The sequence below is a fragment of the Pyxicephalus adspersus genome, chromosome 12 (genome assembly GCF_032062135.1).
Source record: "Pyxicephalus adspersus chromosome 12, UCB_Pads_2.0, whole genome shotgun sequence".
NCBI classification, from domain to species: domain Eukaryota; kingdom Metazoa; phylum Chordata; class Amphibia; order Anura; family Pyxicephalidae; genus Pyxicephalus; species Pyxicephalus adspersus.
Genome location: NC_092869.1, coordinates 42,974,873 through 42,990,092, shown reverse-complemented (window position 1 = coordinate 42,990,092; position 15,220 = coordinate 42,974,873). Strand labels below are relative to the sequence as shown.

At 47.1% G+C, this 15,220-nt stretch overlaps 1 protein-coding gene across 1 annotated transcript in view; it reads right to left on the bottom strand.

Moving 5' to 3' along the window:
* The window catches only part of NRXN3 (neurexin 3), a gene marked incomplete in the record, with an annotated part of 200,881 nt that overhangs the window by 178,517 nt on the left and 7,144 nt on the right, over positions 1 to 15,220 (bottom strand). The window contains 3 exon segments of the mRNA XM_072427916.1: positions 4,715 to 4,744; positions 6,220 to 6,237; positions 11,312 to 12,234. Coding sequence (XP_072284017.1) covers positions 4,715 to 4,744; positions 6,220 to 6,237; positions 11,312 to 12,023 — 760 coding nt within the window.

Genomic DNA, 15,220 nt, shown 5'->3' with positions numbered 1-15,220 from the left:
ATAACTTGCTGAGTAAGAATCAGGGCCGGAGTGCAATGGAGGCAAACACCATAATAATCTATGGATACTGGGTCAGAAACACAATGCAACTGTACTGGCCCGAAAGAGGGTATTTATGGGATCACAAAATTTACCGAGGACCCATTTAGATTGTAAAGTGAATGGTTTCCACTTTCAATTAAACTTTTTTGCCATCACCGGGTCTCTGTGTTTCTCAATGCAGTGCAGGCAGATCATTGCTGGTTGGAAGGGGCAGCAGAGTGCCAAACTTACTGAAAATATCCCATCACCAAGCCCCACCATGACCGATGGATTGAGAACAGAACAGAGTATTTTCGTTTTTTCTGTAGCTCCAGCAGAGTTAACCGCCGGTATAGCTGGCGGTTTGGTATTAGTCACATGCCCGCTGCCATGAAAGTGTTAACTTCAGCGTTCGTGTCTGTGATGTTTCATATCAAACACACAAATAAAGCGAGGCGCTCTGAAATCCTAATTATTATCCAAACGTCTTATTTATCAGATTATTGGCGCCGACCGTAATTTCCATTTGGAGGGATTAGCGGCTACAGCGATTGGGCGATGCTCCTCCCCCCGTTATTGTACTGTGTTCTGATCGGCGTCTTTTATCAGAACGCTGCTGCAACACACAAACCAACAACACTGCAGGCCACAAGGACGGGTACAAACCCCCCCCCCCACACACACACACACACACACAGAGGGCTGAGAAATACCCCAATTTACCCCACATATTGCTGTCAGGCACCCACAGCAATCCGGCACCAAATCCCTACGAAACGTTGGCCATAAAAATACCCAACACTGGCTTTTCTTGGACACAACCGGGCCAATGAAATCAGAGATTGTAGGCCTGGCATCCAATTTCCGAATGGACGAATTGTTGGCAGAAATTGATTACAAAGACAGAATGTGGGGTAGAAAATCTGCCAAGAGCCCCTTACCAAGATCTGCTCTCCTATTGGCTGAAAAGTGTCAGGGGGCCCAGAATGATCAATCCCAGGGTAAAGGGGTACTCATGCCACCAAAAGGAGTTGCAACACCCATTTTACCCATTATTTACTGGCATCCCCTGCCCTGGTGAATAATAATTGCCCCCCCTAGAAGTATGGGCACCCCCTGCGCTGGCACCGCCTTGTAAGTAATCGTTGCTACCCCTTCAACTGGCACTCTGTGGTCAGTAATGACTGCCTGCCCCGCATTGGCACCACTCCATTGGCACTGTCCCCTTTGGTCACTGGGCTAAGCTGGTGAAGGGCATGCTGGGTATACCTGCCCCCCATCCAGAGATGTCAGATGGGCCATTAGTACCCCCGTCAGGTTTAATAAAGCCGCATCGGGTCATTGGTGAAAAGTGACAACGCTGAGTCAGTGTGACAGATTCTGGTGACATTGACAGACGGGGATCTTCATCGCCTGAGACGCGGCGTAGACAATGACTCATCATGGACAGAGCAGATCTGTAAATGGAAAGTTTATTTATCTGACAAGATGGACACCTGACACCTCACCCACTAAATACTCCCCCTCATCTGAAAGGGGCACAAAGGAATTCTGCCATACCATCTAAATTTCGAATGGACAAATTGTTGGCAGAAATTGATTACAAAATCAGACCCTCCAAAGAAAAAATCTGGTCTCCAGCCCCAGCCAGGCAGGACTATGCAGTGTGACAGAGCTGTGTAAATCTCAGAAAGGGATGGACAGGAATACGAGTTGTTGGGTCTCTCCTCATTTCCAGCTGAAACAAATCTGTATATTAAATATGATAAAAAATTACCCCACTAAATATGATAAAGGAAAATTTTCCCCTAGTCCCCCCCTCCATATAAAATAATTTACAGAGCCAGAATTTGGTGAAATCTGCAGACATGATTTTCATCGAATAAATATGGAAAAATCAGCAGCAAAAAACACTCCAGAGTCTGATTGGCTCCTCACTGGGATGTAGGTGGGCCCCTCCAGCATATCGGGGGTTAAAGTGGAGCGGTAGGGAGCCCCCAGTCCCCCCCCATCTTTGGTCCCGGCCTCATTTGCAAACAAATTGCCACAGTCACATCCTTATGTAAATCGGTCTCGGGGTAATTCGGAGCTGATGAACATAAGTGTTTAGCTGCCGGAGGGCGCGGGGAGCGCTCACAGTCAACACCTGCTTCAGATCAGGCGCATTCTTCCATACGTGGCAGTCGCAGCGGTCACCTTCATGAAAGAAAGTCGGTGGCTTTGTGCCGTAAATCGCACTCCAAAATTCCTCATCCGAAATAAAGATTTCCTCCCATTTCCTGTTACACTTCAATAGAAACCTACGATGCAATTCACAACTTTTGCATGTTGACAAAACGCATCAGTGTGAACAAACCTGCAGAAAGTCGCCATGTATATCCAAAACGCCAATGGTGGGGGAACAAAATCTACTGGTGCCAATACCTAGCTCTCACTACCACTACATGGGCCAATAGTAACTTCACAAAAGCAAGATCTATTGACGAATATCTACTGATGTCAATATTTGGCTCCTCCACCACCACATGGGCCAATGGTAAGGAAATCAAACAGATGGGATAATCTGGCTATAATTCGGTCAGATACGGCGCTCTACAGAATTGGACAATACACCTCCTGAGCTCAGAGCTGTTCTCCTAAACGTACCAAATCCATCAGCAGAGACAATTTTACCAATGAGCTGTCAGCATGGGGAGTAAGTGGGTAAATACTCTTAGACTTCTATTTACGAAAGACAGCTCAGAAATCCCACAGATATCTTCCAATCCACGGTTATAATGTCATATCAATGATCGGTACACAGAGAAATATTTATAGAACCGGCTACAACTTAAAAGAGTCCCTAACTCGCCAACCAATTCTCCATCGTACACCCCTCCACCACCACCAACCCGGAATCTTCCCCTACTGTTTCCCACAACAACCTCTGATACCCCAATACCCCCTCCTGACTCCAAAACTAAGCTGCACTCATTCATTGCTCAGCATTACCCCAACATCACCAAATCCCATTCCTAAGACCCAGTGCTCCACCCTACATCCCACCACAACCACCACCCACTCCGAAACTACACTCCCCCACTCCCCAACATCACCAAATCCCATTCCTAACACCTAATACTCTCTCCCCTATAACCACCACCCACTCCAACACTCCAATCCTCCACCCCCAACATCCCAAATCCTATTCCTAACACCCAATATTTCACCCTACACACCACCACAAGCACCACCCACTCCAACACTACACTCCCCAACATTACCAAATCCCATTCCTAACACCCAATATTTAGCCGACACTCCACCACCTTCCATTGCAACACTATGCCCCGCTGCATGCCAATGCTCTGCAATCTCTTTGCCTCCTATCCAATGCTCTCCCTCCACTTCACCCCAAAATCACCACCTCCGATTCTATCATTCAATATTCTGCTCCTGCACACCCCCTTACCATCACCAATTCCAACATTCAATTATCTACACTGCAGAATAACTAACTTCTATTCTAACACTCAGCACTCTACTCCTCCACACCCCAGTATCACCAACTCCCATTCCTACACCCCACCTTCCCTTCTTTTACACTGTACACCCCCAACATTGGGCTACTCTACACTCCAGTCTTACCCTCCTATACTAGGCATCACCTCCCATTCCACCATTGAAGAGCCTGCACCTCCACACTATAATGTTACTCCTGTACATGGCACCCCACAAACTGGTCCACCATACCACCCAATATGCCATCATCCACAACCCTTGACCTGCACACCTGAACCTCACCTTCTTTTATACCATATCACCCCCCTATTTTATCATCTACCACCATGTTGCCCTACACCCCCTGGCTTTTCCCCTTTGTATACCACACCTCCAGTGATTCTAGCACCTGGTGCCCTCACCATTACCTGCTCCTAGACAACCTTAGATGACCGATTTGTCTCTACACAGAGTAATTTTAGGCAAATAAAATTTTTCACAGCATAGCAGATCAGTGAAATCATCAGCAGAATATACATAATATTATAAATGACAATCACAGCATAATAATCATCATCAATCAGCATTGAATATTAACAACCAATGACTATAGCACAGTGAACACGTATGACACATACAAAGACGTATGAACAGGTAAAAAAAGGAGTAATATCTACCTTTGCTTCTAGCTACAGCCAGCAGGGGGAGTCCAAGAGCGCAGGAAGAATTTTTTATATAGAGAAAGACAGCAGGTCAGACACACTTTCAGGTGACTTTTTTTGCAGCATGCAACCAAAAAAACAATCAAATGGTTGTAATGATAAAACCACAGCAAACGGGAAGTCAAGACACAGCAAAATAAAGGGCAACAGTGAGGTCCATTGCAGGGACTGTGACAACGGCTCAAGGTGAGAGTGTTGTGTGACACCATGGCTGCTCACCAAGAACCAGTGACACACTTCTCCCATCAATGGATAAAATGGCTGAAGCCAATGATCCATTCCATGGAGAACCCCTGGCTTTATTACAAATGCCCCCGTTGTCATCTCCTGCAGACCTGTTGCCAAGGTATGATAAGATGTGAGGTCTACAGGACCACCAAGGGGACTTCATCTACTCCATGCATGACCAGCAGCACACCAAAAAAAGAAAGACAAATGGAGATAAGAACACACATGGAAAGGTGAGGATGGGCATGGTAAGAGAAGCATACCTTGGTCATCCATCATGATATGGGCCAGCCCTTTAGAAGAAGAGAGAGAAGAAAGGAGTAGAGAGATCAGACACAGCAATTCTGCAGACTACAATGCCCACCGGGGGGATTGTAGAGACACATACTTTACACTGAAGTATGGCACCCTCAGCATCATTCCACCCTTTAAGCTCAGCTTTCTGGGCCATGCAGGAAAGCTGCTGCTTTTCAGCACAATAAGAACAGAGATATAAGGGCCCAGCAGAAGCCAAGAGGCCAACTGACCTGCACCTCCAACCGGGATGGGACAGAACCCCTGGATGGGTTATAGATATGTGTGAATGAGGAGGGAAATTCTGCTCTCTGGCTAGATGAATCCATGCAATGCCTCCAAATCATCAAATGTTACTGCTTTACAGGCTCATCCATCCCTACAGCACTGAGCTATCTGGAAACAGGTGAATTGTCTGTCTTATGTGGAAGCAAATAACAGCAGCAAAGGAGCTATAAGGATAGCACTATGCCAACGCTGCACTGACTGCTTGTAATACTCATTTTCAACCATGATAGCCTGGTCAGGGATCATGTAGCCCCCTGAAGAAGGGAGATTTCCACCCTGACACATGTTGGATCTTTGTGTCACATCTGAAGAGTTCATTCTATGGCTCACACATGGAGTGACACTTCTGATACTCTCTTCTCAGAATGGTGCTGTGCTGACAGCTTCGAGGAAACTTACACCAGTGTCAGGTGGAACACTGAGGAAAATACACTGCACTGTGATAGTGACGATGTCTGTAATAATGATAAATCAGCATTTATTCTGTATCCCATCTGCGTTCTCATTCCCTAAATCCATTTTCCCAGATTTAAAAAGAAATACGGAAGGAAAAAAGGCAATAAATGAGCCGGGGGGGGTCACAGTTTTTATGGATAACTTACTGTACTGTACATGAATCTTGTATTTGTCCTCTGCATTGTGCGATTTTCTCTCCATGGAATTTTCCATCAATAATACAATCAACCTAAATCAATCCTTACAATCGGCTACAAGCATTCAGTGTATTGACAGTGCCCCAAATCTGATTGATTTTTTGATTGGACATCACATAGTGTATGGATATCTGAACAAATCCTGACCCTGCGCCTCCCAGGCAGCAATCTCCATCCATTCCATAACTCATCACCTTCCCTTAGCAATGGATGGAGATCGACGGAGGGAAAAGAGACTGAAAGAGAGAGCCCAGCAGGGCGCATAATGAGGATCTTGTGGTGCTGTGGGTGTAAAACTGGGGGGGGGGGGGGGTGGATGGGGTATTTATCAAGTATGGATATACTAAATATTGGGGTGTTCTCTGAATTCCTAAAAACAATAAAAAACAGTGAACATGAAAGTTTGACTCTGCCCATTCCTTCCTGACTTTGGAAAAAGGATTTAAAGTGGATGAGAAGGAACGTGAACGCACCCCTGTGCGCACTCCTCCCACCTCTGCCAGTTCAGTCTACAGTATCAGCGGGAAACTCACCTGGCAAATCATTGGCATCTAAGTTGGCATGGGCAGAGAGAAAAGAAAAAGAAGAGAAAGTCAAACTCTGACCACACGTCACCAACATTGCATGTTCGTGGTTGTACATGCAATTACACATGGGCATTCCTCGGCCCCTCACCATGCCCTCATGCAAGTGACGGGCACTGTGCATGGTTGGGTAGCCAATCCGCAGCATCTGTCCGCTGGGGAGCAGATCGTCACACCTGGAAGAATATTCGTTAGGAAATATTCATGACATTCAAGAACAACACATCACCCGGATTCCTTGGAGCACCCCCACCGTCCGTGGCCTGATGTCCTCCACCCCTCCTGCCCGCCACTGACACCTCAACATCCCCCAAACCTCAGGTCTGCTCAGGGGGGTGAGGGCACCGAACTCTTATGAAAATGCAGGTAAACCCTTTCACATTGATATTTCAATATTTGGCTATGAAATGTGACCTGGACCAGGGGTCAACGGCCCATTTTCAGTTACTTTGGTCATGTGACGTAAGCGTCTCCACCAATAGGAAACTAACTTTTTTCAGCCATCTTTTATTTTTCCTAGGCCCCCGCGTCCTGCACAATTCTACTTTTAATTTCTATCGGTTCCATCAGCTAATTGAGTTTTCCCAGGTGACACTGAAGAGACTGATCAATTGGCCAATTACGTCACTGTGCCTGCGCTGTACCCGCAGCGTGGCGGCTCTGTCATATAGCATCGGGGAACCATCTCCGAGCGTCAGGTCGTTGTGACTGATGACGGATTTACATTGATGGACGACTGACGTTGGATTCACTTCTGGGGACATAAATAATCTTTATTTTTTTTAGAGCCGGTCAGCGAGCGTTGCGTTTCAGTAAAAGAAAAATTTCCTGATTGGCCTGCTGGGGGTTATTAATATTTAACCCCCTGTGGGAAAGGGTAATAACATACTCCTGTACTCACTGCCATGGTGGGGGGGGGTTTGGTCCCCCTATTATTAAAGTGTCTTCCACCATAGGTCTCCCCAAAAATCCCCACATCCTTTTAAAGGGACAGATATGTCCCCAACACTGGGACCCCACAATAATGGGGAAGACACAGGATTTGGTATAGTACAGGAAGGAAAGGTTCATACTTCTGCTCCCCCCCCCCCAACCCCTTTTCCTAGCTACCCAGCCTGAATGTCTGGATATGGGTCGGCTGAAAGTTTAGGGGACCAGAACAGTCATCCGCCCTGGACAGAGAAAGTCTACATATCGGACCAATAGGATGAGTAGGAATACAGCGCAGTCATTGATTAATGCTCTTCATGGCTGGAGAGGATATACATTAATTAGTGAAGCTGGGTGATCCTGCAAACCTGCAATGGATCTGGTCCAGGATTAAAAACATTTTCTATCAAATAGCAAATGACTTTGAAGAAATCCATTCCAGGTTTGCTGGATCACCCAGCTTTACTGATGAAAGTGTATTCTCTCCAGCCTTGGAGAGCTTTTATAAATCAAGCCTATTGGATCAGAAAACCAGCCAAACGGCATTTTCATAAGAGGTCAGTGATGGCGGCAACTAAACTTCTCTCTGTATATGTCTTGTTTCTGGATGGCGGCATTAACAATGTAACAGGAAGGATAGCGCACCTGAGCGTCTGCGTGCACATTCACCTGTAAGAAAAGACCGGCCACTAATAGAAAGAACAACTACAGCGTCACCCTCCCCCCCCCCCCCCCCCCAACCACCACCCTGCCCTGCACGGAATCTACATTCATCTATGGAGGCCATAATAATGTAAACCTCCACAGGGTCTGTGTACCTGGCAGTGGGAGGGTTACTTCAATGTGTCATATTTGTCTTTTACTTTCCATGGAGTCCATGACTGAATGAGAAACCTCCAATCCTGGGTGCAATAATAAAATAAATTAGGGGGAACCGAAGTACGCTCCATTATACAGACCGGGGGGATTCACTAATGGAGCAGAAAGCATTCACTTTGCAAAAAATATCCTATCAGGTGAAAGGGAAAAAATAGGATTTTTGTTGAAGGTTATTGGATGATTTAGGGCAACACACCGTAAACCCTTGAAATATACTTTGCAAAGTGAAGCGACTTTAGTAAATCATTACCAATGAGAGTTGTCGGGGAATTGCGCCTGATGTGTGGGAGGTTGTCGGGGAATTGCGCCTGATGTGTGGGAGGTGAACGTTGTATCGAGGAATTATACAGAAGATACCACAGAAATATTTGGTACGTGGGCGACTTTACATCTAATCAGCACATTGGCCAATCACTGCCATGCTGGTTTTGGGTAACTTTTGGGGACGAATTTTACAGCGTCCCTGCAGGTTAAACAGGAAGGCGGTGCTGGTGTCATGTGACCCATGAGTGCCTCGGCGGTCGGGGTATTGTTGGGATGATCTGTGTTTCGGGATGACAGACAACACAGGGAGAGCAGAGAGTAAATATTTAATCTCAGAGCTTTTCATGGCTTTATTCTCACTGTTTCCTGCGACATCTGATCCCGGCCCGCTGCACGCAGACCCACCAGTGCAAACACTAAAGGGAAACATGAGACCGCGCCGCTGGTTAACCTCTTCATTCCTGGAAGTTGTGGTGAGGCTCCATGTACACCGACCGGGACACCACAATGTTACTCCACCCATGAGGGGAGCTCAAAGTCATCCGTGTCCTGGATATGGCACTGATGGGCCGATGAATGGGCACTTCATATCAGTTCTGTGGTTTTCAGTGACTCCAATTCCTCGAGCCGGTAGTGGAGTGCGGTGACCCCCTCCGAGAGATCTTCCTGGTGTCATGGAGTATCGTGTAACAGGCTGAAACCTGAATAAAGGGCAAAGCATCACCTGTGTATGAAATATTTACCTCTCTGTGTTCTTGGGAGCCGAGCAAACCAAGTGCCGGCCTCTTGGGGTTGACCAGCCAGGCTGATCTTTTTATCAAATGTAACCGCGTCTAATGCCAAATCCCGTATGAGCGCTGGCAATGAAAGGTCGCCATTTATCCCTGCCCGACTGGAACACCACCTCCTGAATAGTAGCGATAGACTAATCACAGCAGGAGATAAAAAAATGTGGTTAGCAGTCGATGACAATGGGAAAACCTATAATACATGATCAGATCTGCAATTGTCAAATCTGGCCTATCAAAGTGTTCGCAGGGAAATTTTCATGAATAAGCCTCATGATCTGCTTCAATCTGACTGTATAAGCCTGTGCTGGGAATAGGGTAAATTCCAGGATGGTAAATTGGCAGGAGGGGCAATATTAGTAACAGGGGCAGGTGTTTTACTTTCTACACATGCAGGGTATTACTTTCTGGGGGGGGGTATTTATCACTTTCCTTGGAGGGGGGTATTGCATTCCAAAAGGTGTATTTCTTCCTGCCTTGAGCAGCACAGGGGCAGACCCCTTACCCCGGAGGTTGGAGGTTGTGGCAGAACTCCTGACAATGATTACATGATTACACCAAGGTGGTGTGTAGAGGTGTGATGTGATGTGACGAGGTGTGATGGGGTCCAATGAGACCACACAGGTTAGGATTATGACAGATCTGAGTGGTGGGTGAAGGATGGCTCTGTGTATTCTGGTGATAGCAGGTGTATAATATGAGAATTGGGGTAAACACCCTGCATCCCCCTAGAATCCCTGTGTCAGTGCCAGGAACAGGGATGATGACAGGGAAACAAAATGATTTAATGAAGGAGAATGACGCAGCTCTCTGATCGCAGGGCTGTCATGTCACACATGGGGGGGGTTGACCTCATTACAGTGTAAACAGATCGCTGCTTAATCCTCGTTATCTGCTACCTTCCCATAATAACACAGCAAACCCCCCTGACCTTTGCACCTACCCCCACCCTAATACCCCCAAAACCCCACAACTATACCGTGGTCACCCCAGAACCCCCAGAGAGAGATGACTTCTGCGGAGTGATGATTTGGGCCAATCTGTCAACCAGACGGGGCCCTCCCAGGCCGGGGGCCCTAGTGGGAGGAGGGGGAGATCACTGGAGTGTGTAAAACAGATTAGAAATTGGGGAGAGGATTATCGACTGTAATGGAGGTCAATAGACACAGCTCGCTGTAACCCCATCACTGCCAGGCACCGCAGACCCCCATCCACCCTGCGGATACACGGATGTGCCAGATGGGACTGTCGAGGAAATGAGGAACCAACGGCCAGACGCCATGAGGAGCTGCCAGCATGCCGAAACAGACAACAATCCAGGGTCACAGACAGGGGTACAAACCAGAGACACAGAATGGGGAACAAACTAGGGTCACAGATTGAGGTGCACACATTCCGGGATGACACAACATAAAATAAACTTTACATTTTGTAAAATAAAACTTTCATTGCACGTTCCTGGAAGGGGAAGGATGATGATAATGATGATGATGATGATGGGGAATAGTAATAGATGAAGATGATGATCTTCTCATATCACAGTAAAAGACGCTCAGCATGCGGCTCAATGGGATGGGAGTTAAGCCAATCAGATGTCCCCATACTCCACATGTAGTATCCTATCTCTTCCTGGGATTTAGACACTGATGAGGACATGGGGACACAGAACTCGCACACCGTCCACACAGGATGAGCACAGACTGGGGAGAACTACAAGTTCCAGCAGTTAAGCCGAGAGCAGTTGGTACAACACTGATCCTTCCATCGTCTTATCTGTATCTGAGCACCAACACCATCAGGTACCGATCACCAGTTATGGGTGGGTGCTATCAGGCTGCATATCAAGCAAACTCTTTCCATTGCAGCACAAGAGGGTCTCAGCTCCTCCCACTGCAGCACAAGAGGGTCTCAGCTCCTCCCGCTGCAGCACAAGAGGGTCTCAGCCCCTCCCATCGCAGCACAAGAGGCGTCTCAGTCACACTGACCATTTTTTTATTTTAATTTTGAATGAATTCAGCAGCATGAGTAAGACTCCTTTCTGCCTGGTGAGTTGTCTGGTGGAGATGTAATCCAAATAACTGCGGTCAATACCCAACACTGAGTGTCAACCATTGACATGATAAAGCCACCACTGTACAATACAGGACCATCTCACCATTACCCACAATCCCCCGCCATACCTTCAGTGCAGAACTTGCCCACGTATCCGGTCGCCGTGCAGTCGCAGGTGGGCTCGCCGTCCAGCAATAGACAGGCGCCTCCATTTTCACAAGGGTTCTCGGTGCACAGACCCTCCTGGTCCAGGCGAACACCGTAACTCCCCAGCAGCCTGGGCTCTGTGTTGCCGTATTTTAGGTCCAGTATAAATCCGGTGAAGGTTGGTATGTCTCGGACAGAGGTCAAGGTTAGGGCCTCGGAACGGATATCCCCAGGAACTCCCCCGAGGAACAGGTCGCTGACGATATTCATGTGCTGGCGCTGAGGCCTAACCTCTGTGGGTTTAGCTTCCCCGTCTAGAACCAGAGTGGTCCTCAGCCTATTGCGGCTCACCATCAGGAAGTGCCAGCCGCCATCGCTCACCGCCTTGTCGCTCAGCACCGTGGTCTCGGCACAATCGATGCTAAACTGCAGCTGGACACGACCGTCCACCAGGGACAGGCACAAGAAGTCGCAGATTCCCTTGTCGTCAAAATACAGGAGAAGGCCGCTGGAGACGTTGGTCCTGAGCTGGAAGCTGAGGTCACTGCGGGTGCTGGCATCCCAACGTGAATATCGGGCCCACTGATTGGGCAGGCCCATAAACTCCAGACCCAGGGTGAGACCCCAGATGGAACCCAGGAGAAAAGATAAGCTAAAGGTGAAAGTGAGCGAGTGGAGCCCGGAGGAGGTCATGGTGGTCCGCAGGAGAAGAGGAGGCTGCTGGAGGAACTGCAGGTAAGAGAAGGAAGAGGTGGAAGATACAGAACCTCAGAGAAGGGAGCAGGAAGGCGCTCTCGTATGTCCGCCCAGACCGCACTTCATAAGAACAGTGTTCTCTCACAGTCACTCTAGATGTGCAGAAACCGTTCTGGGTCCTCCGAGGGTCTCAATGACCGACTCAAATCTAGAAAGACACAAAAACAAGACAACATAAGCCCAACACCGAGCCAGGAACATTCAGGGGGTCATAATACTACCATCTAACAAAAAGATACAATCATAACATATGACTCCTCCAAACAGTGATTACACCCCACCGAGACCCCACAGAGCCAACAATGAGAGTGTCAGCTCCTTTACACTGGTATATGTCAGAGCTATATAAATGTATAATAATAGTGTGTGATTGTGGGGGGACATTAGAGTGTCAGCTCCCCTGTACAGAGACTGATGTGACAGGCTCAGTGTTCTCTGTACAGCACTGGGGTATAGGTCAGAGCTATATAAATGTATAAGAATAGTGTGTGACTGTAGAGGCCATTAGGGTGTCAGCTCCCCTCTACAGAGACTGATGGGACTGGCTGAGGGTTCTCAGTACAGCACTGTAGTATATGTCAGAGCTATATAAATAAATAAACAGCTGTACATTATGAGATTAAATTGTGCATATCAGAGTATGTAAACACATGTAAATGCTGCGGGTTACGAGGCCTCCATACACGGTGACACCTGGACAATAAATAAATCATACGCTGCACAGTTGTACCGGAATAAGGTATCGGGTGACAGTCACTCTACATACGAGAACTAAGCACATTGGGGGGGATGGCTGCTCAGCTCCATTATGTGTATTCACCGAACTCTAGCAATGCCAACATTGCTACGGCATATAGGAGCAGCCTGACCAGAACAAGGAGGGACTGGCACTGGGACTGGGTCCAATTACTCCCAATGCCAATATGTACCCCCCACAATGGCGGAGTTCAGGTATCCCCAATGAAGGGTCCCGGTAATTCTCCATCATACAAAGACACTGCAGACAATTGTGCTCTTGAAGCCTTTGTGGTCACAGTTTGGTGAAGACCCTTTTCTGTTCCCCCATGCTGTGCCCCGGGGTACAAGGTCAGCTCCATAAAGACATGGGGTCACCAGTTTGGTGTGGAGGAACTCGAGTGTCCTGCACAAAGCCCTGACCTCAACCCTACTGAAAACCTTTTGGGGGAATCGGAATGGTGAGCTAGGTCTTCTGATCCAACATCAGCACCTGACCTCACCAAAGGGCAACCAGAGACCCCCTTGTGGAAATCCTTCCCAGAGTGGGGCGGGGGTGTCTATATTATTGGTGTAGATTAAATATTTGGTTACAACAAGTGCTTTTTTGCACCACCCTGGAACATCGGGGTTGAAGGTTTATCCCCATTTACTTCCAGTCAAATCTGATCCAATATTCTGGTGATCATTCACATCTCATATCATCATATTCATTCCTCATTCACACTTAATATGGAGGCTGTAATCTGAATATATGAAATGTGGGCGCTGATCTGGACAACCAAAACCCCATCTGCAGATCTGGGACATGTAAATATCATGTTCCCAGGTCAGACTCCGGCGCTCCCTGCAGACCCCGCTGTGCCGTGAGACCCTCGTCAGTGGTAGTCAATTAAAGTTAGAAAAAAATCAATATGAATAGCAGCATAGAAGCCGTGGTCCCCAGACAGACATCTTGACACGGAGTGCCGAGCATCACACTGCAACTATCAGCCGCCAGACATTTCCACCCCCTTTAGATCACCGGCCTGACAGGACAATTCCAAGGAAAGTTATTCATCTCCAAATCCCAAACTGCCCCAATAATAATTACAGCAACCAATGGGCACAATATGGTCAGATGGGTACAACACCCAATCTGGGTACTTTAAAGACTACCGGCCATAGAGAGAATATATAATGAACAACATACTATTGGTGGAAGATCTGAGAAGTAAAACATATCAGGAGAGAATGCAGCAACCTGTACAGTCTGGAGGAAAGATGAGAAAGGATGGACATGACTAAAATCCCTATATATAGCGGGTGGTAATAAGGCCCCGAAAGGAGATTTGTTGTGTGTGAAGCTGAGATGAAGAATGCAGGGATATAAAACTACTGGAGGGGTATTCAATACCAAACTTGGGGAGTAATGCACAGAAAGTAGTTTATGTTGGGGATGACTTCCAGCAGAGGTAGGTAGTCGGCCAACAGTAAGTGACTATAAATTCCCCATCTGTGAAATGGAGTGTACCCATGGAGTGTCATAGGATTGCTGCACACGGCACTTTATAATTTATTTTATAAACATTCCATTTCTTTCTGCAGCTGCTTCTATTTACTAAAAAATGTCCAATTATCTGGATGTGTTTAGTACATGGAAAGCCCCTGATATACCAGTTAGTGGTTTCTGTGATTGGGTCAGTGATATTACCGGAAGGAAGAAAAAATATATGAATTCCAGTTTGGTGAGAATTTCCCAATGGTTAATGTGTTGAGGACATGCAGATCCCTCACCACAACACAAATTTCACCAGGTGGTTACAATGACCCCAGATCTTAAAAACTGATATTTCTTCAGAACAGAAGAGCCCCTTTGCAATGTTCACTGATCACCCAGAGGGGATTATTTTTTGCTTCACGACATCCTTCACCAGCACTGACAACTAATGTCTCCAACACTGAGAATCTCCATAGATTTCATTCTCCCCCAGGATTAAGCATTTCCCCAACATTTTCTTAGTGTTGGGAAATCTTTTTGGAGATTCCCTTAGCCTACAGATCAGAATCCACTCCAAGTCCCCCCAGGGCAGGCAGGGAGGAGGCTTCTGTGTGTTCTGCACTCGCAGAGGTAAAATAAATAATGCATTTAATAAACTCTCCCAAATCCTCCTGAGGATGCCAGATATCTGTTTAACAATGTGAACAAACAGCTGATGACTCCAAACAACTCACAGTGCATGAGAGAGACGAACCAAACACCCCCTCAGGACACTTTATTCCATAGAGTCTCCACCAGCACTGAGAGATGTCGTTTCTCACTGAAACTCAAAATCAATATTCCTTACCAGCACCGAGAGCTAGGGAGCACTTTAAACCAACATCCTTTGCCAAAACACTGACCCCTTCAATGACCGCTT